The 24,220-nt window shown below is 44.2% G+C and overlaps 1 protein-coding gene across 2 annotated transcripts in view; it reads right to left on the bottom strand.

Moving 5' to 3' along the window:
- ANKRD33B (ankyrin repeat domain 33B) overlaps positions 1 to 24,220 on the bottom strand; it is a 72,370-nt gene that overhangs the window by 24,926 nt on the left and 23,224 nt on the right. For both annotated transcript variants that reach the window (XM_032470053.1, XM_032470058.1), the window contains exon 2: positions 214 to 343. In XM_032470053.1, the coding sequence (XP_032325944.1) occupies positions 214 to 343 (130 nt within the window). The remainder of the gene's footprint in view (positions 1 to 213; positions 344 to 24,220) is intronic.

Below are 24,220 nucleotides of genomic sequence, written 5' to 3'. Positions count from 1 at the left end.
ACTTGGTAACACACTGTCCCAAACACACGAAGAGAATGTGCACCTACCCTCAGCCCTTTTCCTGTCCCTCTTGGCAGTAAAGCATAACTCCTGATCTATTCCATCCCTCACACACTAACTCAGGCACTGAGATCATGCGCACCCCCCCCCCCACCACTGCCTGGCAGCTCTGCTTGGCCTTGGCTCGGGGAGGGAAGGGAAGCTGGGTCTTACCTGCCTGTGCAGCTGTGATTAGGGCCGTGTTCCCCTCGCTGTCCTGCCAGTTGACGTCAACATGGGGGCACTCTGCTAAGACCACCACAGTGTCCACAAAGCCGTGGTAGCAGGCGACAATAAGGCCAGTCTAGAAATGAAGAGGGAAACAGGTCAGAGGGGCAGAGCCGAGCGTCACCACCACAGACCCCACGGGCACCCCCTGCCCCCAGGGGAGGACGAGCAGGGCTAAGGAGGTGTGGAGCCAGGCCCGGGTCTCAGCCACAGGTTAGAGCAGGCCAGCCTCGGCTTGTTCTCAAATGCATGCTTGAAACGGGGCAGGACCCTGGGGGACCCTCTCTGGTACAAATCCTTTCTGTGTCCCCCATTTCTTGTTTGTAGGAAATGGGCTGCAATCAGCCTCCTTGACCTTCCCTGAGTTCCAAAGTGCAGATTCAAACAGCGGCTAATCAGGGATGGGAGGGAAGGCAAAGACAGAATAGTGCAGAGATGGGGCAGGGTCCTGGTTCCACCTCAAGGAACCAATATCTTTGAGTTCTTCTATAGGAACCAAGGCCCCCACCCAGGTGGAGGATGGCAACTTCAGACTGACCGCAAGATTCCTGGGGCACCGCCATGTTCCCGCACCACCGACCATAAGAATCAGAAAAGTCACACACCGTGCGGCCTTGCCCCACACGTTGCCTATAAAAATGTCTCCCTGGAAACCATCGGGGAGTTTGGAGTATTTGAGCACAGGCTGCCCGCTCTCTTTGCTCGGCCCTGCAGTAAACCTTTCTCTGCTCCAAACGCCAACGTTTCGGTTTGTTTGGCCTCACTGTGCATCAAGCACAGGAACTTGTGTTCAGTAACAGGCTGAGTGCTGAGGAGGCCTGTGTCTGGAAACAAAGACCCTGCCCTCAGGGCGCTTACATTCTATTTTAACGGGAGGGAAAAGCGTCAACTACAGACCTAAGGTGTAGATGCTGGAATGTGTTAAAAGTTTAACTCAGGCCAGGGAGGTTGTGAGTACAGGGGCCAAGTGCTTCAGTCTCACAGTAGGTGCTAGGATGGGCTCGCTGAGAAGGAGGCACTGGGCAAAGGCGGGAGGAGGTGGGGGAAGGCGCCAGCAGACAAGGAAGGGGGGCTGCAGGCAGAGGGCTGTGCCCGGCCACCCAGAGACTGGCCAGGAGGCCTGTGAGGGAGCTGGGCAGCCTCGGGGGTCAGGGCAGGACTGGGGTTTGATCTGAGTGCGATGAGGGCTGTTGTGAGCAGTCCGCTTTCAATTATCTGCATCAATTCTGGCTGCTAGTCAGAAAACAGACTCTAAGAGTGGAAGCAGGGAGACCAGGTGTGATGGGTAGAGGAATGGGGGGGTCCCCATTTCCTGGAACACAGCTCCTAAAACCCTTAGAAATCAGTTTTTTGTGTGCTAATGAGATGACTCGTGGTGGAAGCTGGTGCTAGGTGGCTTCCAGATGGGGGCTGGTCTCTAGGAAAACCAACCTTGAGATTAGAAGTTTGTCTCTTTCAGCTCCAAGCACCAGCCTCCCCAATCCCATCCCTGGGGTGGGGAGGAGAGGGTTGAAAACTGAGTTCAATCACTAATGGCCAATGATGTAATAGTCAGAGCAAATCATGTCTACCTAATGAAACCTCAAAAAAAAAAAAAAAAAGAAGCCCTGAACAATGGGATTCTGAGAGCTCCTGGCTTGGGGAACACACGGAGGCACTAGGAGGGCTGAGTCCGGGGAGAGAGAATGGAAGCCCCGCGCCCCTCTCCACGCCTGGCCCTGCGCAGCCCTTCCATCTGGCTGCTCCCGAGCTGCAGCCGTTGCAGTAAACCAGGACAGGCAGTAAAACGCCCTCCCGAGATGTGTGTGTCTTTCTAGCAAATTGCTGAACTGGAGGCGGAGCTGCAGGAACCCCCAGATTTAGGGCCGGTCAGTCAGAAGGTGACTCCTGGGTCCTGTGGCTGGCATCTGAAGTGAGGGCAGTCTTGTGGGACTGAGCCCTTCACTTGGGGGGGGTCCATGCTGACTCTAGATAGTGTCAGAATTGAACTGAATGGTTAGACAGCCTGCTGGAGTCGCAGAGAATGGGAGAGCTGGTGTGGAAAAACGACACATATCTGGTGTCAAAGAAAATCCACACGCCTGACATCAGAAAAGAAGACACCACAGGGGACTCCTGCAGATGCCAGGCAGGTGACAACGGCATCATCTGTGCACCAGTGACACTGAGCCGGACTCTGTGGGGCCCTCCTGGGTAGAAATCCTTTCCATGTCCCCCTCCATCTATTTTTTCTTTTCTTTTTTTTTTTTTTTGGTGGGGGGTGGGAGGAGGCAATTAGGTTTGTTTGTTTGTTTGTTTGCCATGGAGATACTGGGGATTGAACCCAGGACTTCGTGCATGCGCTCCACCCCTGAGCTATACCCTCCCTGCTCCAATTTCTTGTTTGTAGGAAATAGGCTTCATTTAGCCTCCTTCGTCTTCCCTGGGTTCAAGAGTCAAACATTTGCTTAACAGGGAAGGGAGAAAATGCAGAAACAAAGGAGGAGCAGTCAAGAAACAACAGTGCAGCATGGGGCAGGGTCCTGGTTCTCCCTCAAGGAATAGACTTAACAATACCTTTGAGTTCTTCTGCAGGAACTAAGGCCCCCACCCAGGTGGATGACGGTAACTTCAGGCTGAGCACAAGATTCCTGGAGCACCGCCCCGTTACCTCACCACCAACCAATCAGAAGAAAGTCTGCACACAGTGGAAGATTCCGATTCCTTCCCCAGACGATTAACTGCAATTAACTTCTCCTTTCTCCCTTTAAGAAATTTCATGATCTAGCAGAATCTTTGGAGTTGGTTCTTGGACATGAGTCTACCTTCTCCCCAGGCTGCCGTCCTCCTGCATAAAGCAAACTTTCCTTTCCAACAAACAGTACTCGTCTCTTGAGTACTGGCCTTGGAGCAGCGAGCAGCCAAACCTGAGTTCGGTAACACCGAAAATCAAGACAAGAACCTGACGTGCCAGCACCCGGATCAAAGATTTCTAGCCTCCAGAACTGTGGGAAATACATTTCTGTTGTTAAGCTACCCATTTTTAATTTTTTTTTTCACAGCAGCCCAAGCTGATTAAGACACCTTGTAACAAAGGGACCAGTGAGATCCTAAAATTCAGAGTAAGAATTCGAGATCCAGAGTTAATGATCAAGTGACTCTGAGCTCTACCAGCTGCACCCACCAACACATGGGGATGCCAGGCTTAAGCCTAGGGCAATCCCACAGTGGCCCAGCTATATTTTTAACAGATTTTTAATAGGAATGTAATTTTCGTGGAATGAGGAGAGGGCATGGGCAACCTTGCCTGCTTATCTCAATAAGGCTCCTAGTTGCCGTATCAAAACATTAAATCTCAAATATTAGAATTTTCAAAGTTTTAGAGATTGATTTTTTAACACTGATATTCATAGGGCAGCACAATGAACTGTATAAATTCTGTGACTATAATAAAGGCTATTTAATATACTCCAGCTTGTGCATTCTTCAAAATAGGTCATTCTATCTATAGAATGAAATGTTTTGCAATAATTCAGTTTTAAAGAGAAAAGAGCAAGGAGTCATCAGCCCAGGCAGACTCTACTTAGAAGCTTTCAGTTTCTCTGATAACCAGAGTTCACTGCCATCAACGCTGTCATCCTCCCAGCTAACTTGACAATAGATGGCCTGGAAAACTTGTGATTCCACCTGGTAAATGCCAAAATCTCATTTTGAACTTCTTTGGATGACAGTATTTCTCAAATATTCTACAATTTCCTGACTTACAGATAAGGCATGTTGTACAAAATGCAACCGCTTCATTTTTACGTAATTTCATGAGAGGCTCATATTTATTACAGAAAAAAATCCAAAAACATAGACTAGAAAAAAAAATTATAGCCCAAACACACAATCGCACACACACATTTTTCTTTAAACCAAAACAGAGTTCTGTATAGTACAGGGAGCTATATTCAATATTTTGTAGCAACCTACAATGAAAAAGAATGTGAAAACGAATATACGTATGTATATGGATGACTGAAACACGATGCTGCACACCAGAAAATGACACAACATTGTAAACTGACTCTACTTTGACAACAACAGCAACAAAGCAGGACTGTTTGCTGTATGTTTGTCAGGAACATATCAGCAACATCTTTTCATACCAATGAAAGCACTTGCGTTTCAACATTTCCAACAGCCACGGGGCACTATACATACGGCAGAACCTTAGTTATTTAATGGATCCTACTCCTGGGCACTGAGATTATTTCCCACTTTTCTCTATTAGGAGTAAAACCTGCAATTAAAATTCCGAGACCTGAGGCTGTGTGCGTATCATTTCTCATTTTCTTAGGGGACATTCTCAGAAATAGTATTTCTGGATTAGAGGAAAGAGTTCTTTTGAAATCTTTTAACACATACTGCAAACCTGCCCATTCTAAGGACATCCGCCTTCGCCAATCCTGCCATCCAACCTTCAGTTACGGATTCTGGGTTAAAAGGAGGAACTCCCGTGGGCAGGAACTCCAGGGCTCCTGAAGTCACTGGCTCTTGATTCAGCTCTCTCTTTGCAAGCAGCCTCACCCCGTCTCCTTCCTACCCTGGCCACTACGGGGGTCTGTTCTAGAACCAAAGCCCTGCTCCCAGCCCCTAAGATACGCCTTCCCCAAATGTGCAGTAGGTCCCTTCTGATAGTGGCTTAGGAAAATTTAGCATAACCTTGGGTCAGAAATGATATTATCAGGAAAAAAAACAAAGAAATTTGAGGGCTTAGGATAAAATGGTATTGAACACAGAAGTCGCAGCTCTAGTCTGCACAGAGACTTACATTACTAATAGAAATCATTACTTTCTTCGCCTGTTTTCTCAGAATTTGCTCCAAATGTCTGACATTTTTATTTTAAACCAGTGTGTAGCTATAACTTAAACTCCATTTGAACCGGAGCATTTTGGGGCTCAGGAAGCTGGGAAGGGAGGTACAATCTTTGGCAACCCTTGACCACGGCTTTTCAAGACCATTCAACAAAAGACTTGTCACAAAGGAAAATACTGTCCACCTGCCGAACCGGCAGGAACCTGCTGGCACGTGGTCCCCTGCAGCCACAGATGACTTATTTTTAAAATCACAAGCAAAGCATTCATGAGAATAAAATATTGTTATTATTTTTAAAGTAAGATCCATTTTAATTTTTTGTTTGTTTTGCTTTCTTTATTCTTTGAAGGTTTGGATGACTTTGCACCTAAACTTGAATGTGTCCTGTGACTTTTATAGGTTAACATTTTGATTTTTTAAATTAATTAATTAATTAATTAATTTTATGGAGGTACTGAGATGAACCCAGGACCCTGCACATGCTAAACACACGCTCTACCACTGAGCAATACCCCCACCCCAATGAGAATAAAATATTATTATTAAGGGCAAAAAAATGTAAGCTACCTACAAGTGGAAACACCCATTGTGGAGGTCAGGGAGAAACTCTTGGCCCTCAAAATACATCCCTAATTTCGAAGCCTGCACTCGTAGAAAAGTCAGAGCAACAATGACAACAACAACAAAAAAAAGCTAAGATGTTTCTGCTTAAAAATGTAAGCATGTGTACATCCAAAAACAAAGATAAACAAACTAAAATCCCATCCCCTGCAGGACAAAAGGAAATATCACACCAGGATTCTAACAATATCATTTATTATATTAACAGATTAAAGGGGGTGGGGGAGAGAAAGATGATCATCTTCTAAGTGTGTTAAACCTCTCAATACACACACACACACACACACACACACACACACACAAATGCATAGAAAACATCTAGAAGGATTACATAAAAATATTAAGAGTAGCATCACCTGGAGAAGAAAGGGGAATAGAGGTGTGGGATGGTTAATTTTATCTGTCCCCAGATATGTGGTTAAGCATTATTCTTGATGTTTCTGTGAAGTTTATTTATTTATTTGGATGAGATTAACATTTAAATCAGTAGATGCTGAATAAACTAGATTACCCACCATGGTGTGGGTGGGCCTCGTCCAATCAGTTAAAGGCTTGAAGAGAAAAAGACTGATCAAGACGAAATTCTGCTTTTGGACTTGAACTACCATTCTCCCCTGGGTCTCCAGCCTGCCAGTCACCCTGCAGGTTTTGGCTTTGGCAAGCTTCCTCAACTGTGTGAACCAATTCCTTAAAATAATTCCTCTCCATCCCTCCCCATATATATAGTTATAGATATAAAGATATGAAAAGATCTCACAGCATATATAGCTGCATCTATCTATATCAAAATGTGTGTATTTTTCTATCTGTGAATATCTCCCTCTATCTACAGATACACACACACACACTCTACTGGTTCTGGATCTCTGGAGACTCCTGATTAATAAAGAGTAAGTGGGAAAGAACACTTCAGAGAACAAATTTCACTTTTCACTCTATATGTTTTTTGTACAGTTTAAATTCTTTAAAACAAAGCGACATTTGTGAGGAACTTAAAACATGATTTTATTGTACAGTGGGAAACAAGTACACACAAACATGGTGTTTACATGAATAACATTCTCATGAGGAAATACAGTTTTAGAACAACAACTGTAAATAACTATAGAAAAGAACCGTCTTAGAAGAGGGGACAGGGGAAGTGGACAGAAAAAATAGGAACTGACAAACAGCCAAGGGAGCGACTAAGGCAGCAAGATAAGCATACGAAGCCCACAGGCAAATGGCACAATAAAAGAGTAATTCCCCATCACACAGAACAAACGAGACGTCACCCATACCCGACTACACGAACAAATTCCACCATTCGTAGTATAATTTTTAAAGTTCAGAGCCAAGAGACTTCAGTTACTTGAAAATCCGGTTTCTACAAAACGCCTTTCTCCATAATAATACCACCGACAGGAGCAGGAGAAAGATGATGCGGTTTTATGAAAGAACTTAAGAATTCCGGTCCTCTAAAGATACACTACATCTCTAAAAAGCTACCATGTGTTACCACGATCATGGGCATAATTTGTTGGGTAAACGTATTAGGCATTATTTCATTAATCTCATTTATGATTAAGAACCATGACAAGGAAGGAAATTCAGGATGGAAATTTGATCTTTGTTCGTCACTCCCAGGTCCTCAGCTCTAAGAACATAGCCGAGCTGACATCTACTTGTTGAATAAATGAATGAGTACTAGGTCTTCAGTAAACAGTTTCTTCCTAGACGGTAAATGGATCTGAGTGTTGCACTACCACGTTCAAAGGTGAGGGCGTGGCCGGGACCCCATGGACAGCAGGCAACGTCCACCCACCGGGCACACACACTGACAGGCACCGCGCCTGCAGAGCTGGAAGGCAAAAGAGCCCAGCAAGGACAATCACAGAAACACTGGCAAATAATTCTCACCAAAACCATCACTTGCTAAATGGGGCTTTGGTCTTATGTATCTCCGAAAACATTTGCAGATGTGTGTGAAGGGCGTTTTACTCTGTCTGAGAATTGTTTCCAGGTCCCTTGAGCCGAGTTTACAATTGGGATAGCTAATGAGGTCGAAGGAAGGGGGTCTTGATAGGAGGTTATCAGCAAAGTCCAGACTCTCAGGAGAAGGACTGTTTGTGAGCCTGGAAACTTGTCCTGTCCGACAAACATTATAAAACAGCTGCTAGGCTGGCCTTCTGAAACTAAAGCTACAGGAAAGTTTTCCTTCGTTAACTTTAGTGTATTCTCTCTTTCTTTTTTTTCTGAATTTTTTGTCTGTTTGTTTTTTGGTTTTGGTGGGGGAGGTAATTCGGTTTATTTACTTATTTATTTTTAATGGAGGTACTGGGGATTGAACCCAGGACCTTAGGCATGCTAGGCATGCGCTCTACCACTGAGCTATACCCTCCCCACTCCTTTGTTAACTTTAAAGGCAAATTAATATCAGAGCCCAAGAAAAGAATATTCCCCTTGGGAGTGAAGATGGGAATTCATGACAAAAAAAATCGTAGTATTTGGGTACAGCAAATACAGTGGCATAAGAGGGCTGAGGGCCCCATGAGGGACTGGCTTCCCTGTTCAGCCTCACCTGGCGATGCAGACACACAGACCAGAGCCAACAGAAGTCCGACTCAGATTTTCCATTCTGACAGTCTTCTGAAAACACCTTCTCGCCAACTATTCTCCCAACGAGATTTCAAAGAGGAGGGGTATCTTATAAATGCCTTAATAATTCTAATTTCCCCTGACAGCAGTTCATTATTTCAACATAGTCGAGAAAAATGGTGGGTGGGCTACAAGCCTAGCTCCACAGGCAGGAATCATTTGCATGGGCACAACATGGAATGAGCATGTAAGAGGGCGCCCCCTGCAGGATGGGGAATCCTAACACAGCAGCTTGTGGGGAAGCCCATCCTTGCTGGTCTTAAATTCTTCAGAGTTGTGAAAGGGTGATGTGAAGGCACATCCTCCCGACTGAGTCTTAGAGCTGCTGAAAGAACTCAACAGCAAAGCCCCGGCAGCAAACTTCCTCTCTGAAGTGTCTCCCCAGGCATTCAGATTTGCATGCAATTCACGTGATGTGACATCACTTTCCCTTTAAATACACACACGAGACTACCTAGGTGTGATTTTTAGTGTCCTGAGCTGGGTTACTCTCTGTGATGTGCAGTTAGAAGTCTGGAGGGTAAAGGGCTGGTGCAGACGGGTGGGGAGTGGGTGTGACCACCTGGCCAGCAGGCAGGTCCCCGTGGGGTCATCCCACTGCAGGGTGTGGTCCCAGCACCTCTCAGTAGCTCACAGTAACAAACCCTGTGCAGTATCCCACGCGTAGTTCCTGCAACAAATACTTGCCAAGGGCCGACCTGTGCGGGGCCCAGCTCGACACTGGACAATGCAGGTGAACCGAACAGGCCAGCCCCGAATAACCTGTCAGCGCTGGACCACGGCTCTTCACGCGCCGGTCTGCGGCTAGCGCGCATGCGTGATATTGCGAACAAATTCCAGCATTGAGAAAAAACAGAAAGTAACGTAAGGAACACCCATCTCATCGGCTACACGAACAAAGGCTAATATTTTGTCATAACTGCTTCAGGGTTCAGAGATCAACATTCCAGGAGGAATTCCCTTTTGCAGCTTTCCTCCCCAGAGGCAACCATTATTAGGCGATGATGTGATTTTGCTTTTGAATTTTTAGTACACATGCATGTATTCATATACAAGACATTAAATATAGAGTACTACTTTGTATTTTAAATATTTATGAAAAATAGTATTTCCATGTACATATGAGCCTGAAACTTGATTTACTCAGTGCTGGATGTGCGATCTACCCAAATATTGGGCAAGTACCCTTGACTAGCACAGTACATCCGCATGTGGGTCCCTCACAAGTCATTTATTGCTTGAATTTATAGACACTGAAGTTGTTTCCAAAGTCCCCCAGCTCTAAATATGGAGCCCTGGAGTGAAAACCTTGATCTGTATCTCCTGATGTGCCTCGGCCGGTGCGACCTTGGAATCTGCACCTAGAAGTCAGGGTTTCTAGATCACAGAAATACTTTCTTTTGAAACGATGGCTCTTGAGTGTGAGGGACAGTCCCATGTATTGTAGGATGTTTCAGCTGCATCCCGGGCCTCCACTCACTAAATGCCAGTAGCATCCGTCACCCCCGTTGTGACAACCCAAAATGTCTCCAGGTACTGCCATATGCCCCCTGGGGGACAAAATCGCCCCCAGGCAAGAACCCTCACCCTAAGGGGACTAGCTGGGGGTAGAGTATGTGCCCAAATGGTCTCCAAAGTGATTGCAACTACTTAAACGTCACCATCGGTGTACGAAAGTTACAATTCTCTTCATTCTCACCAATACCCAATACTGTGAGTAAATCCCGACTTTCAGTCTTCTCCAGTCGGATGGGTACACACTGCTATTGTGTTTTTAACTTGCATTCCCCCAATCGGCAGTCAGATTGAAGATCTTATACAATACGTGTATTGGTCACCCACATTTCTTCCTCCGTGAATGATTTATTTATGTCTTCTGCCCATTTCCTGTTGGTTTCTTTTCCTCATTGATCAGGTTGAGTCCTTTATACATTTGCGGTCAGCACCATCCAACAGACACACCACAAACGTAAGCCACCTATTTAATTTTAGCTTTTCTGGTGGCCACATTAGGAGTCGTTACCTCAATAATGTCAAGCTTTAAATAAGATGGACTCACAGAGAGTCTAGCAGAAAAGCAAGTAGTTGGCAGCTCCCCACCTAGTGTGTTTTGCAGTCCCAGGCAACCCTTAGGATTCCTCAAAAATGTCCCTGTGGGCATTCTCCGGTCTTTTCCACCAGTGCTGTTGTTGGCATGTAGAGGAGACGTACTCGCCCAAGTATGTGATGGACCATGAGGAGCTGGTGAAGGGACACAACAAAAGAGCAAGGACAATCCGGTTGTGCAAAGCGCTAGAGTGTTCCCACGTTGATTGCCTCTCCCTCCGCATAGGAGAATTGCCTTTACTGACTCTAAAGAGTGGCTCTGGACTCTGATTGGCTTTGGGTAATGATACATAAGCACACTGGCATGTGTCACTTCCGGGCGGATGTGTTAAGAGACAGAACCGGATTTGCCCACATTCCCTTGTCCTCTGCTTTGTTTGACTCTCCTTGAAGCTCAGAGGTGGGTCTCTCTCAGCCTGGGTCTGTGAGGTCACGGAGCACAGAGCCTCACCAGCTCCTCCAGCTGACCCCCAGGAGCATGAATGAATAAGCAGAACTTTGTTATTTTAAACCCCAGAGAGTTGGGGTTGTACGTTATCACAGCAAACATAACTTACCCAAACATAACTCATATATATAGCATGCATAGGAGCCTATGTTTGCAAATGTGTCAAGAATTACTATTTATTTTTTCCCTTGGGAAGAGCTGTCCTTTAAGATTATGTTTTTGCTACTTGATTGAGCCTAAAATGTACTGTTGTTTATAAAATGATGGGGTTAGGCCTTTACGATTATCTTTTTAATTTCTTTCTTGGCCTGAAAAATAAGAATTTGGCATTTGTCATGCCGCATATTCCAAAAACATCTTACATGAGGCCAGTCCGCCACCCTGGGAACCACTGCTCCGTGGGTACCATTTAGTGCCTGAGTGTGGTGCCACCCAGGGATTCTGAACGCTAACAAGTCCCCGTGGTTGGGTTTTTCCCAGTGCCAGCCATTGTAACTACCCCTGCCTCGGTTTCCTTGCCTCCAAGCCTTGGCACGGGCAGTGGCCTCTGCCTGGAGTGCCCTCACTCCCACCCCACCACCCCCATCGCCCAGCCTCTCTGTCACACAGCTGACCCTTCCACATCTCTTGCTTCCAGCCTTTTTCTACCCATTCTCTGAGGCTCTCATGGGGCTGCCTTGCACACTCCACTGCTCACTGGAAGGTGAGCTCAAAGTGGAGAAGGATCACATTTTTTAACTTTTCCCCACTGCTCGATATCTGCAAGACACTCAGAAAGCATTTACTGAATGAACAAAATGCTCCTGAGATGTGTCAGTACCTCCTCCCTCGAGCGAGTACTCAACTTACTCTGAACCGAGGCACTGACACATGGTGACATGGCTCCGGGTTTTTTATCTTACTTCCACCTTCAAGTAAGGAAATGACTTGAGGTCCCAAGAAAACCTCAAAGAAGATAGTTCCCTTTAATGTGGTGAGCATCACTCTAGGCTGGTGCTGCCAGATCTGGGGCTGAATGATACAGACAGGAAACCAACAGCCAAACTCAAAGAAAACGCAACATTCCCCAAGAATTCCACAGCGAGGATTCATTTTAGGGGCACTGAAAGTACATGAAGGGACCTGCAACTGCAAAAAGACTGAAAACTGCCCAAATATACATCAAGAGATGACTGGCTAGTTAAACCTGCTCTCTGGCACTATGTCAGCCCCAGTAGGAACAAGGTTAAAATGCATGTGCTAATGTGGAAAGATCGTCACAGGGTAGCATTATGTCAAAAGCTGGTAATAGCCACAGGTCAGAAGACAGTACATTCAGCCCTTCATACTCACAGGTTCCACAACCCCAGATTTAACCAACTGCAGATGGGAAATATTTGGGGAAAAAAAATTCCAGAAAGTTCCAAAAGCAAAACTAGAATTGCTGCGTCCTGGCAACTATTTACATAATATTTACATTGAATTAAGTATTATAAGTAACCTAGAGATGATTTAACGTATAAAGAAGGATTCCATAGGTAATATGCAAATACTGCACCATGTTATATAAGGAACTTGAGCATCTGTGGATTTGGGTATGGGTGTCAGGGGTCCTGGAACCAATCCCCCTCAGATATCAATGGACAACTGTATATGATATGATCTTTGTGTGAACTTCTTAGATGTATGTGTGGCTCCTGCAGTGGTGATGTTTGTGAAAGATCTTTTACTTTTCTGAAAGAAGATATAAGAAATTTAATTGGCCATCTTCAATCCACATACTGTGAGCGAGGGGCCTTTAAAGCAGTATTCTTTTTTTTTTTTTTTGGATCTGTTTCAGTGTCCTTTCAAGCCACACACGTCTTTTCATTATACAAATAAAGTGATATTGGCAGTGGGGTTACAGGAGATACTTACTTTTTGTTCATGCTTTCCTGCTTTAAAGAAATGCCTAGTAAGTTGCTTTAAATAAAGAAATAAAACAAACATTACTAAAGATAAAATGTATAAAGGTATATCAGGAGAATTCTTTCAGCAGCAGGGCTCATCTTTAGATTAGGAGTGGATAAATTTAAGGTTGTCATAACTCAAAACAATCCCCCTATAGACTAAATTTTGCATAAAATGTGAATTTTGCATAGAATGTGAATGGTTATTATTACCACTGCAAAACTCTTGTTTGGGTTTCTAACTTTAGATTGTTAATGATATGAGGAAACTATTTTGTTCAGCTATCGTCTCTCCTGAAATCCAGTTTTATATACATCTTGCCAAATAAGTCTAATTCTAATTTTACACACTCCTAATCCAAAGGCTGTGTATCTCAGAATCGCGTCTAATTTCCCCAAGTCATTACTGGCTGTGTTTCTCACGCAGCCACCTTACAAGCATTCAGTATTGGAAAACCACACCGTTAACTAACAGCTGGCCTGAGGTTAGCACTTGGCGGTAATATGTTCCGCTCAGCACTTGTTCACTTAACCTCTCTGAAGTTAAGCTTGGGATTTTTACAACAGATACACAAAGCTCAACAGAGAACTTAGAAGAGAAAGAACAGTAGGAAGAGCAAAATACATAGAAACCTGAATGAACAGAAACCGCCCTCTCCCATGAGCAAGAGCGCCCACAGGGTGTGCTGCCCCCGCAAGGAGCGTGGACCTCTCTGCACACGAGGGAAGTGATCCTCCAGCCCCGGTCAAGCCTTCCGATTATACAGCCCCAGTGGACATCTGATGGCAACCTCATGAGAGACCTTGGCTCAAAACTGCCCAGCCAAGTTGCTCCTGAATTCCTGAGCCTCAGAAACCATGAAAGAAAATAAATACTAACCATCTTCTAAGCCACTATATTTTGGGGTGATGTCAGAAAGCGTCAGATAAATACTACAAACACCAGCAAGTCCCAAGGATGCACTATCCAAAATCTAATCACAACCTTCTGCGGCCCACACATCTTAATAACAATTTACGTTAATAAACTGATCCTGGGAACTGGATCCTTGGATTCAGGTTGAACACATGCTTATACAAAGAAATACGTAATTAAATAAAATGTACTAGTATTTCATTAATAACCAAGCGTTGAGATCTACCAGGTAGTTTACTAGTTACAGTGAGATATAATTCATGCTACAAACCAACAGGAAAATGTCCCCTCTGGGCTTAAGTCAGGACTCATCATAGTCTCAGAAGACAATGAGAACAATGCTACTTTTTCCTTTTTTCAAAGACGTTCTCCTTTTGAAGTTAAAAAAAAAAAGAAAGAACATGTTTCATCATATAATTTTATATGTTACCAAACATAAAGAATTTCGGTCATGAGGAAGGCTTAAATTATAATATAAAATTAAGTATATATTTTATATTATATATATATATATATATATATATATAGTGTGTGTGTGTATGTGTGTGTGTGTGTGTGTGTGTGTGTGTGTGTGTGTATATATATATATATATATATATATATATATATATACACTTTAATAAACTAGTCTGTAAAATTATGTATCAACAATGCATGAAAAAAAACTAGAAAGAAATGCACCAAGGTTTCAGTAGTGATTGATTCTGGATAATGACAGTATAGGTGACTTCTTTTTCTTTATACTTTTCTGTAATAAAAAGTCCCATTTTTTTTTCCAACCCTGAACTTACTTCTGTGTAATAATCAGAAAATGTAAAAATTTTAAGAAAAGGAAAGTTCTGATAAGCTCCCCGGTCTCCTGCTCCTTCAACTGCAAAAGCAGTCGCTGGCAAGTTCGTAGGCTGGGAGGAAACAGCACGAAGCAAGAGAAAGCTGCTGCTTGCCCTTTTCTGGAAAGAACTGGAGAGAGTTTAAATAAATCTACTATCAAGCAAGCAATCAGTAAATGAAAACGAGTCAGACCTCTTAGGATCTGTAGGTTGTGATCAGCTTTACGAACTTCTTGCAAAAACGCTCCATAAAGTTTCAAGAAAAGAATCCAAGTTGTCTATGACATCGGCCTCAAAGAATTGAAATCCCTGTTATTTAACCTACTCTGCCAAGTGCTTCTCACTCCAAAGCTCCCACCCTGCCATTCTGCTGTGGGCTTTCAGACAACAGTATGTTCTACTCGTAATAAACAAAACTCTCCTTTTTTCAAGGCAATTTTTCAGATATTAGGTCTGTAATGTACAAATACTGGTTTCGGTTACAAAGAAAGCAGGGTCAGCCCAGGCCACTCAAAGTGGGAGTCCCTGGACCAGCAGCAGGTACCTGGGAGCCTGGGACGGATGCAGAACGTTGGGCTCCAGCCCAGACCTAGTGGATCAGAGCCTGCATTGTCACAAGCCCACAGCAGGCCTACAGAACATAATGTGTGAGGACCACCAGGATGCAGGCTGGGGCTCTCAGATGGATAGTGGTGGTGGCCGTCACTACACCTGGGAGCCTCGGGTACAGACTTCTCAGTCACCTCTTCGGGGATGCCAGAAACAGAGCTCAGCTTGCTTTTCCGGTTCCTTTTCATTCTGATTGTATCAAATTCTCACCCAGTCCTAGCCCACGTGCCAAGAACATCCCGTCAAATGCCGCCTGACTGGTCTTGTCTGCCGCCTGCTCCCTGATCCTTCCCCGTGAGTCATTCCTGGTCCCACCAGGGCAGGCCTCTTGTCCTGGGTTGGGATGGAGAGGACCACAGAGAGGAGGTGAGATCACAAGATTTGGGGGTTTGTGTTCATCCTACAATGTGTAACAGAACAAACGCAATGGAAAGCAGGCTCTCAGGGGGAGGGGGTCACACTGTTTTCAGAACTCCTTCTCCTTCAACCGTGAGCATTTGGTCGCCACCCAACAAGCTGGTACTGCTGGTCTACAGGTACCTGGGCTGGGCGTTGAGAAGACAAAGATGAACTTTGAAATCAGACAGTCCTACCCCTTAGGAAATTCAGTCTGAGGAAAGAGACACGAAAGTCAGCAATGATCAGGAGCCCTGCCCTAGGGACGGGAGGGCGGAGGACTGGAAACAGGTCCAGGCTGGGGGAAAAGCCAGCATGCACCCAGCTGGGCCTTTCAGCCAAAGGCAGGGAGCCCAGGGTGCCAGGGAGGATGGGGTGGTGGTCCAGGTGTCGGACAAGCACGTACCAGGGCTGGGAGCTGACGACTTGTGGGCAAGGGAGGAAGTCACAAGTAGATTCACCCACTGCCCACAGAGGAGGTGACAGGTCAGAAAGTCACGAGGATTGACATGGAGGGCTAAGGAGTCTGAATTGGGGCTGAAGATAGCAGAGAACCACTCAAGGTCTTAAGCAGGGGGCGTCATAATCAGATTTTCTTTCTAAAACCTCCCTTTCAGGTGGGAGGAGGGGTGGAAGGGGAGAGCCTCCCCATTTCTTCTTTCTATTTCCAAAATATTCGTTAAATATGTGCCCTCCCCACTCGCCTTTTTAAACTGATTTGGCAACTCTTTTGTAATGTAAGAAGTGATTGAAACTGACATCTGTCTGTCTGACTCATAGCTGTCAGGGCGTATGGCTTCAACAGAACATTCTGGGCTTAGAGATGTCTGTTCTCCAGGTGTTCACTCATATCTTCTAACTTGATTTTTTTTAATGTAAAAATTTAAATTATAACCTTTCTAAATGTGAAGGTTCTTGATACCATTAGTCATCAGGGAAAGGCAAATTAAACCCACACTGAGATACCTCCATACACCCACGAGGATGACTAAAATTAAAAAGACTGACAATACCCAATGCTGGCGAGGGTGTGGGACTCCCAGCAGATGGGAGTGTAAAACAGAACGACCATGTCGGAAAACTGGCAGTTTCTAATAAAATGCATTACGTGCCGACCTTATGATCCAGCAATTCCACTCACAGGTATGTTCTCAAGAGAAATAAAGTCATATCCACCTGTGTGCAAGAATGTTGACGGAAGCTTGAAATTGCAAACAACCCAAATATTCATCACCAGGGGACTGGATAAGCACACTCTGCTATGCTCAACCTTAGAAATACGACTCAGCAACCAAAAAGCAACCGGTTGATACAGGCAACAATACCAACAGATCTCATTACGTGGAATGAAATAAGAGAGACACAAAAAAGTACATGCTGTCTGATTCCGCTCAATGAAATCCAAGGACAGGCAAAATTGCTCTGTGGTGATAAAAAACAGTGAAGGGGATTTTACACGAGAGGAGCTTCTAGGGTAGTGAAGTTATGCATTCCTCTGTGTGCAAACTGTATCTCAATAAAGTAACAATAACATAAAACAATGGCCAAAGACATACAAACGGCCCAAACCACAATGAGACACCACGCGACATCCTAGAAGCCTATTCGGATGGCTATAATTTAAAAAAAGAAAAGAGAAAAAGAAGATAAGTGTTGGAAAGGCTGTGGAGAAATTAGAACCCTTGGGCACTGCTGATAGGAATACAAATAGCGCAGAAAACAGTTTGGTCATTACTCAGAAAGCTAAACATAGAATTATCATAATGACTCGGCAATTCCACCCCGAGGTATACACCCGAAGGAATTTAAAGCAGGGACTCAAACAGGTACTTGTACAGCCATGTTCACTGCGACTTTATTCACAGTATCAATAGTTAGGAACAACCTGTGCCCATTAACAAGTGAGAGGATACACAAAATGGGGTACCTCCATATAATGGACTATTATTCCTTTAAAATGAGTAATGAAATTCTGATACCATGCTACAGCATGGATGAACCTTGAAGACCTTATGCTAAGTGAATGAAGCCAGACACAAAAGGATGCATATTGTATGAGTCCCTTTATGTGAAATATCCAGAATAGACAAACTCAGAGAGACAGAAAGTAGATTAGAGGCCACCAAAACTAGGGGGAGGAGGGCATGAGGAGTTATTGCTTAATGGTTATAGGGTTTCTGTTTGGGGCGATGACAACGTTTTGAAAATAGATAGCAGGGACAGCTGCACCAGATTGTGAATGTAAGTCATGCCACGGAATTGTAAGCTGGTTACAACGGTTAAAGCAGGGAGTTTTATGTTATATATTTTATGCATGAAATTTTTTTCATAATGGGATATGCCAAAAAACACTTAGTTCTAGAGCTTAAACGGACAAATTACATGGTGTATGAATTATACCTCAACAAAACTGTTAAAAATGGGGGAGAAAAAAAAGAAAAGAAAGCAACTTGGTGATTCACACACAATATGAATAGACCTCAAAACCATTATGTGCTGCATGGACGGAGCCCGGCTCCAGAGCACACACTGTGTGATGCCACTGAAGTGCCAGCGCTGGTGAAACTGGCCGGTGGTGACAGAAATCTGATCGCCGGTTGCCTCTGATGGGCAGGGCCTGGGCAGAAGGGCGGAGAGGAAACTTAGGATGGTGACGCAAATGTTCTTTGTCTTGGGGTGTGGAGGTGGGGGGACAGTGACTGCACAAATGCATGAATTTGTCAAAAGTCATCCAGCTGTCCATTTAGAATTTGCATACTGTACTAAATTAAATTATACCTCAATAAACAACTATTGCCATAAAATACGGTTAAAAAGCAACAAGGCATGGATAGTGCTGGGAAGGGCATGGGGAAGAGCAGGACCAGAGGTGGGAAATCCATTTGCAGCCACCCATCAGTTGCCCAGGTGGAGAGAACTCCACTGAGTCAGGCAGGGGCCTCCAGGCGCTGAGAGGGAAACAACCCCGAAGTGATTGGGCAGGAGTGACAGGTGGGTGTGGGAGGTGAAAAAGGAGGGGTGATTGGCTTCTGACCTGGGGGCCCTAAGAAAATTTCAAAGTCATCTTCCAAAAAAAGAAACAGCAAGAAAACCCAGTCTTCTTGGCAAACAAAGGAGGACCCAGAAATCTGAAGTCAGTTAAGAGAAGAATCACACATATACGCAAGAGATATGCAACTTGAATCAAGGGTTCGTAGTAGAAAGGGTAGCTAATTTCAAAGGGTACTGGTGCATATGAAGTCGTTTCGTTGGTTTGTTTTGGTTTGCTTTTTTTTTTTCTGGCCGGGAACAGTTTGTCTGACTTTTATGACAAAAACAATCTGTTCCCCCAGGTACATGCAAAACAGGATCACCTCCAGCCCCTTCCATGAGTCAGTGAGTGCAGTTCCTCTGGTGGCAGGGAACAGATTTGGGGACCCTCTTCTGCCCTGGCACCTCCATCGCCTCTGGCCTGGGTTCCTACCGCACACCTGCCCATTCAGTAAGAAGGTAAAAAATGAACAATGGTGGGGGAGGGTCTAGCTCAGTGGTAGAGCGCGTGCTTAGCATGCACGAGGTCCTGGGTTCAATCCCCAGCACCTCCATTAAACATGAATAAACCTAACTACCTCTATCCTCCAACAAAAAAAAACAATGGACAGCTTTCCCGGGTCATAATCATCCATCATCCAGATGGTGGTAGCTAGAAAAGACAGGACAAAATATCCAGTTGGGGTACAGGGATGAGCCCAGAAAGGTGGCATTGCATCGCAGGCACTGATGAACCTCTGAGGATTCCTTTCATCTCCAGAGGGGTCGTCAGTGACCCACCCCCACCGACCACAACCTCAGCACACCCCACCCTCCAGACCCCTTTTTCTGAGAACAAGCCTTGCTCCCCTCAGGGATCTGAGCCACCAGCTCTCTCCCTCATCCACCTACTAACTGCCTGCCGTGGGTCCCCCAAAATAGACGTGCCCCAGTCCTAACCCCTGGTACCTGTGAACATGTCCTTGTTTGGAAATACAGTCTTTGCAGATGGAATTTGGTTAAGAAACTTGAGATGAGGTCATCCTGGAGATGTGAGACACAAACATACAGAAGGGGAGGCCAGGCAAGGACAGAGGCAGAGACTGGAGTGATGCGGCCACCAGCCAAGAACACCCAGGGCCAGCAGAGGCTGCAAGAGGCAAGGAAGGACCCTCCCCTCGGGTCTTCAGAGGGAGCATGAACCTGTTGTCTCCTTTTTTAAGTTGAAGTTTAGTCGATTTACCATATTGTGTTCATTTCTGGTGTACAGCATAGTGATTCAGTTATATATATATGTATATATATATCATGTTTTTTCATTATAGGCTATTACAAGATATTGAATATATTTCCCTGGGCTCTACAGTAGGACCTTGTTTATCTATTTTACATATAGTAGTTTGTATTTGCTAATCCCAAACTCCCAACATAACCCTCCCCCTCAAAACTGCTATCACTTTGATTCTGGATTTCTAGACTTCGGATCTGTGAGAGGATAAATTTCTGTTGTTTAAATCACCAAATTTGTGATAATTTGTTATGACAAATAGGAAACTGATACATCGACACTCCAGCACCACACTCGCCCTGCATCCTCCGAGCATCTCCCCCACCCAACCATCCCCCCTCAGTCCCTCTCAGAATGACACCCAGGGGTCCAGCCTCTCTCACCTACAAGGGTAGCAGAAGCCCACATCAGATCACCTGCCTCCTGGTCTGACTTCCCTCCATCCCCCATACTCCTGTGTTCTCCCTGCTCGGAAATGTCCATTACTGCAAGTCTCTGGTCACCCTCAGAAGGAAAAGCCCAGAGATGGCCCCTGCCCCCATCCCCAGCCTAAGCGGGCAACGTGTCAGAGGCACCTTTATGGTAGACGCAGGTATTGTTTGGTGCATTTGCAAAAATAAGATCTAATCACACGGTGCAGTAAAATACACACAATGCCTGGTAATTTGCCTAGCTTTTTTATTCCTCCAGCCACCGCTAACCTCAGCTTTTAATAAACAGAAAAAACATGGCTGATTAGGGAAATGAATAGAACAAACACTCTGCAAAGAGAGCCTTGCGATGTGAACGTTGCTGCTTCAAACAGTCTGAATGCAAAAGAAACAAAGTGTCTGGGCCACTGACACCAGCCCAGCGCATCGCTCGTCAACAACAGGGAGCGCCCGGCCTAAGCTTATGGTTCTGAGCAGGCCGGTCAGCTTGCAGCCCGCTTACCACTCCAGGTTCCTAGTTTCCTGTTAAGGAGACCTTTACAGTTACAAGAACGAGTTACCCACAGGAATGTGGTGCTGGGGCATGTAACACACCTCTAAGTCACAAACCAATGAACAGCTGCCACCACTCTCTTTCTGGTTTCCCGTCTTTTACTCAGAGTGACATGTGCCTTTGGTCTTTCCAAAACCAGCACCACATCAGCTGATCAAATGCTCCCAACACATATTTGTAACATTTTTTCATTGTTGTTTCAACCAACTTTACTATTTAGAGCAGCTTTAGATTCACAGCAAAATGAGTGGAAAGTACAGAGATTTCCTCACCTGCAAAATTTTAATACCTGAAACGATGTTCAGGGAAAATGTCTTATGCTACTTACAAATTTCAACTGAGCAGCTATAAAAGCTAAGACTGGCCTTAAAAAAAACATATGGGTTAATAGCTACAAGAAAGAAACAAAAAATAAGTCTAGAGTAAATATACGCCATTTAAAAAAATTCCTTAGAAAGATGGTCAGAGCACACGAGTTGATGCTTCAACTAACAAGAGTTACATTGTTAGTCATACAAACGTTACTTGTTTCCAATTGTTAGAACCAATCAACAGATAAAGTCAAGATACACCTAAGCATAATTCCAGATTAGATATGGAAATGTTATTAATCTTGTCAACAGAAATACAATGAGGACACAATAAAAGGGGGTCCGGCATGTCCCTCCCTAACAGAGAAGTATAGAAAGACTGACTAGAGCTGATTCAAAAGAAACCAAGGTGGAAATAAAATATATGCTTAATGTAGGTGCCTGACAATTAGTTTTTTCAACTGTAATATAAGTGCCTGACACTCAGCTTCTGACAGCTGGGGCATCTGTTTCAAAGACATCCATCTCAAATAAACACACGGCCAGTGGTTCAACTACAAAAAGAGGCAGGCGGCCCCATGCGAGTTTTCCTTTTTAGAAATCTCCAGGTGACCTAGATGGCTGACCGCTGGACCAACTATTTCCCCTCCTGCACTTTAACTCCCACTCTTTTAAGTTCACCAATAAATTCACCCAAAGAAACCCTGGGCCCCTGCCAGTGAAGGCAGAACCCCAGGTGTTCTCATTCTCTTTCTCTCTCTGTCTCTCCCTCTCTCCCCCATCCCCAGGCCTCTGCTGTGTGGCCCCAGGCATGCCATGTATCCTACAAGTCCTATAAGTAACAAAGCTTCTCTTTTCAAAGTTTCCTGATGGTTGTTGCCGGAGTGCGTCTAGCAGTCATACTAAGAACCACGAGGGCTGGTCCAGGCACAATACTGGCCCTGGTGGGGAAGTGTCTGCAGAGGAAGCCACAGGTAGTATGGGGCGAGGCGAGTGCCCCGGGAGTTCCTAGCCTGTAGCATCACTAACCATAAGCTGAGAACGCACAAAACAATAAGGAGTTAGAACCATCAATATGAAAAGTGATGGGTGGATGTGTCTGACTGGTGAGGGGGTGTGGGGGGAGTAGTGCACATTGGCAAAAACTCTGTCATTGCAGGGGGCCTATGGCAACGTCACAAACGGATAATTCACGACGCCCATGATGAGTAAGCAGCACATCCGCAGGGAGCGGCCGCCAGAAGGAGCGGAGTGGGAATGGCTGTCAGTCCTGGGAAGCAGACAGGAGAGGAGAGGGCCTGGGGGCGCTGCTGCGGCTGTTCACACAAGCCCATCTGCAAGATCTTCTTTTCTACCATGTCCGTGCATGGCTTTAACAAAAATGGGGGAAGAGGATCAAAAGGCAGAAATGTCCGGTTATGGAATAAATGAGCCACGGGGATGTAATGTACAGCATGGTGACCAGTTAACAATACTGTATTTTATATGTGAAAGTTGCTAAAAAATCTTACAAGTTCCCATCACAAGGAAAAAAATTTGTGTGCATGTGCGGTGATGGATGTTAGCTGGACTTATTGTGGTGATCATGTCAAAATACAGCCGTCCCCTGGTATCCTCAGGGAACTGGATCCAAGACACCCACGGATACTAAAATCAACAGACTCTCAAGGCTCTTATATAAGATGGCATAGTGTTTGCATATAACCTACACACACAAACCTGTATACTTTAAATCATCTCTAGATTACTTATAATACCTAATACAATGGAAGCTCTGTGAGTGGCTATAAATGTAATATAAATGCTATGTAAACAGTTGCCAGCTGGTAGCAAATTCAAGTTTTCCTTTTTAGAACTTTCTGGAATTTTTTTTCCTTTTTTTTTTTTTAAATGGAGGTACTCGGGATTGAACCCAGGATCGCATGTATGCTAAGCATGTGCTCTACCATGGCGATAAACCCACTCCCTGTTTTCCCAATATTTTTGATCCGTGGTTGGTTGACTGTGGATGTGGGAGTCGTGGATACAGAGGGGCAAATATTTAATCATTATGTTGTATACCTAAAACTAATATAATGTTATATGTCAATTTACCTCAATTTTTTTAAATGGAAAGAGGAAAACAAAATACTAAGAAGAACTTTTAAGAAATACATTTATGGAAAAAAATTAAGCAGATGGCCCAAAATAATACCCTTTTCTTTAAAGGTCAAGGTGTATTTAAGGAATAATCTGGAAAATGGATGGGTTAGTTAACCAACACTGTTGGAAAAGTTGATTATTAAGCAGGAAAAATACACATATATACTTCATATATCAAAATACAGATCAAAAAGACCAAAAAAAAGAGCAAAAGTAAATATATACATACATACATCTTAAAACTGTTCACTGAGACAAGAAAGGGTTTTAATAGCATAGCAATGAATAAAGTAATAAATAAAAATATTACTGTACATGAAAACATAACTTCCATTTACATAAAAAACCATAAGCAAAATTAGAAGGAAATTTAAAAACAGCAACCAAATTAATGACATATACAGGATTATTTAAACATTCACAGAAATGTGTTAAATATCAGCATGAGTATACCAACAGCCCAGCACCTTAAATGGATAAAGAACAGAAAAATCACTAGTAAGCAAAGTAAAATATTAATGAGACAGTATGTACTTAACAAAAAAGAGTGTATTTCAGATATTCACAGAAGATGGATTACTCAGTTAACGGTGTTGGACAAATGCCCTAGCCATATGGAAAAAAAGTCAGGTTGGATCTTTATCTCATGTCCTATGCCAAAATGAGTCATTAAACATACAACCATAAAAACACTGGAAGAAAATTTAGATAAGTCAGTCTGTCTTTCTTTCTTTCTTTCTTTCTTTCTTTCTTTCTTTCTTTCTTTCTCTTTTTTTTTTTTTTTGTTTGTTTGTTTTGAGAGTTATGTTTTATTCAGTGGACAATTCTGAAGACTCGAACCCCTTCGAGCCTGGGATGACAGCCTCTCAGATGGCTCTGAGGGACTGC

The sequence above is a fragment of the Camelus ferus genome, chromosome 3 (genome assembly GCF_009834535.1).
Source record: "Camelus ferus isolate YT-003-E chromosome 3, BCGSAC_Cfer_1.0, whole genome shotgun sequence".
In the NCBI taxonomy this organism is placed as follows: Eukaryota; Metazoa; Chordata; class Mammalia; order Artiodactyla; family Camelidae; genus Camelus; species Camelus ferus.
This window is presented reverse-complemented; position numbering and strand designations above follow the sequence as displayed.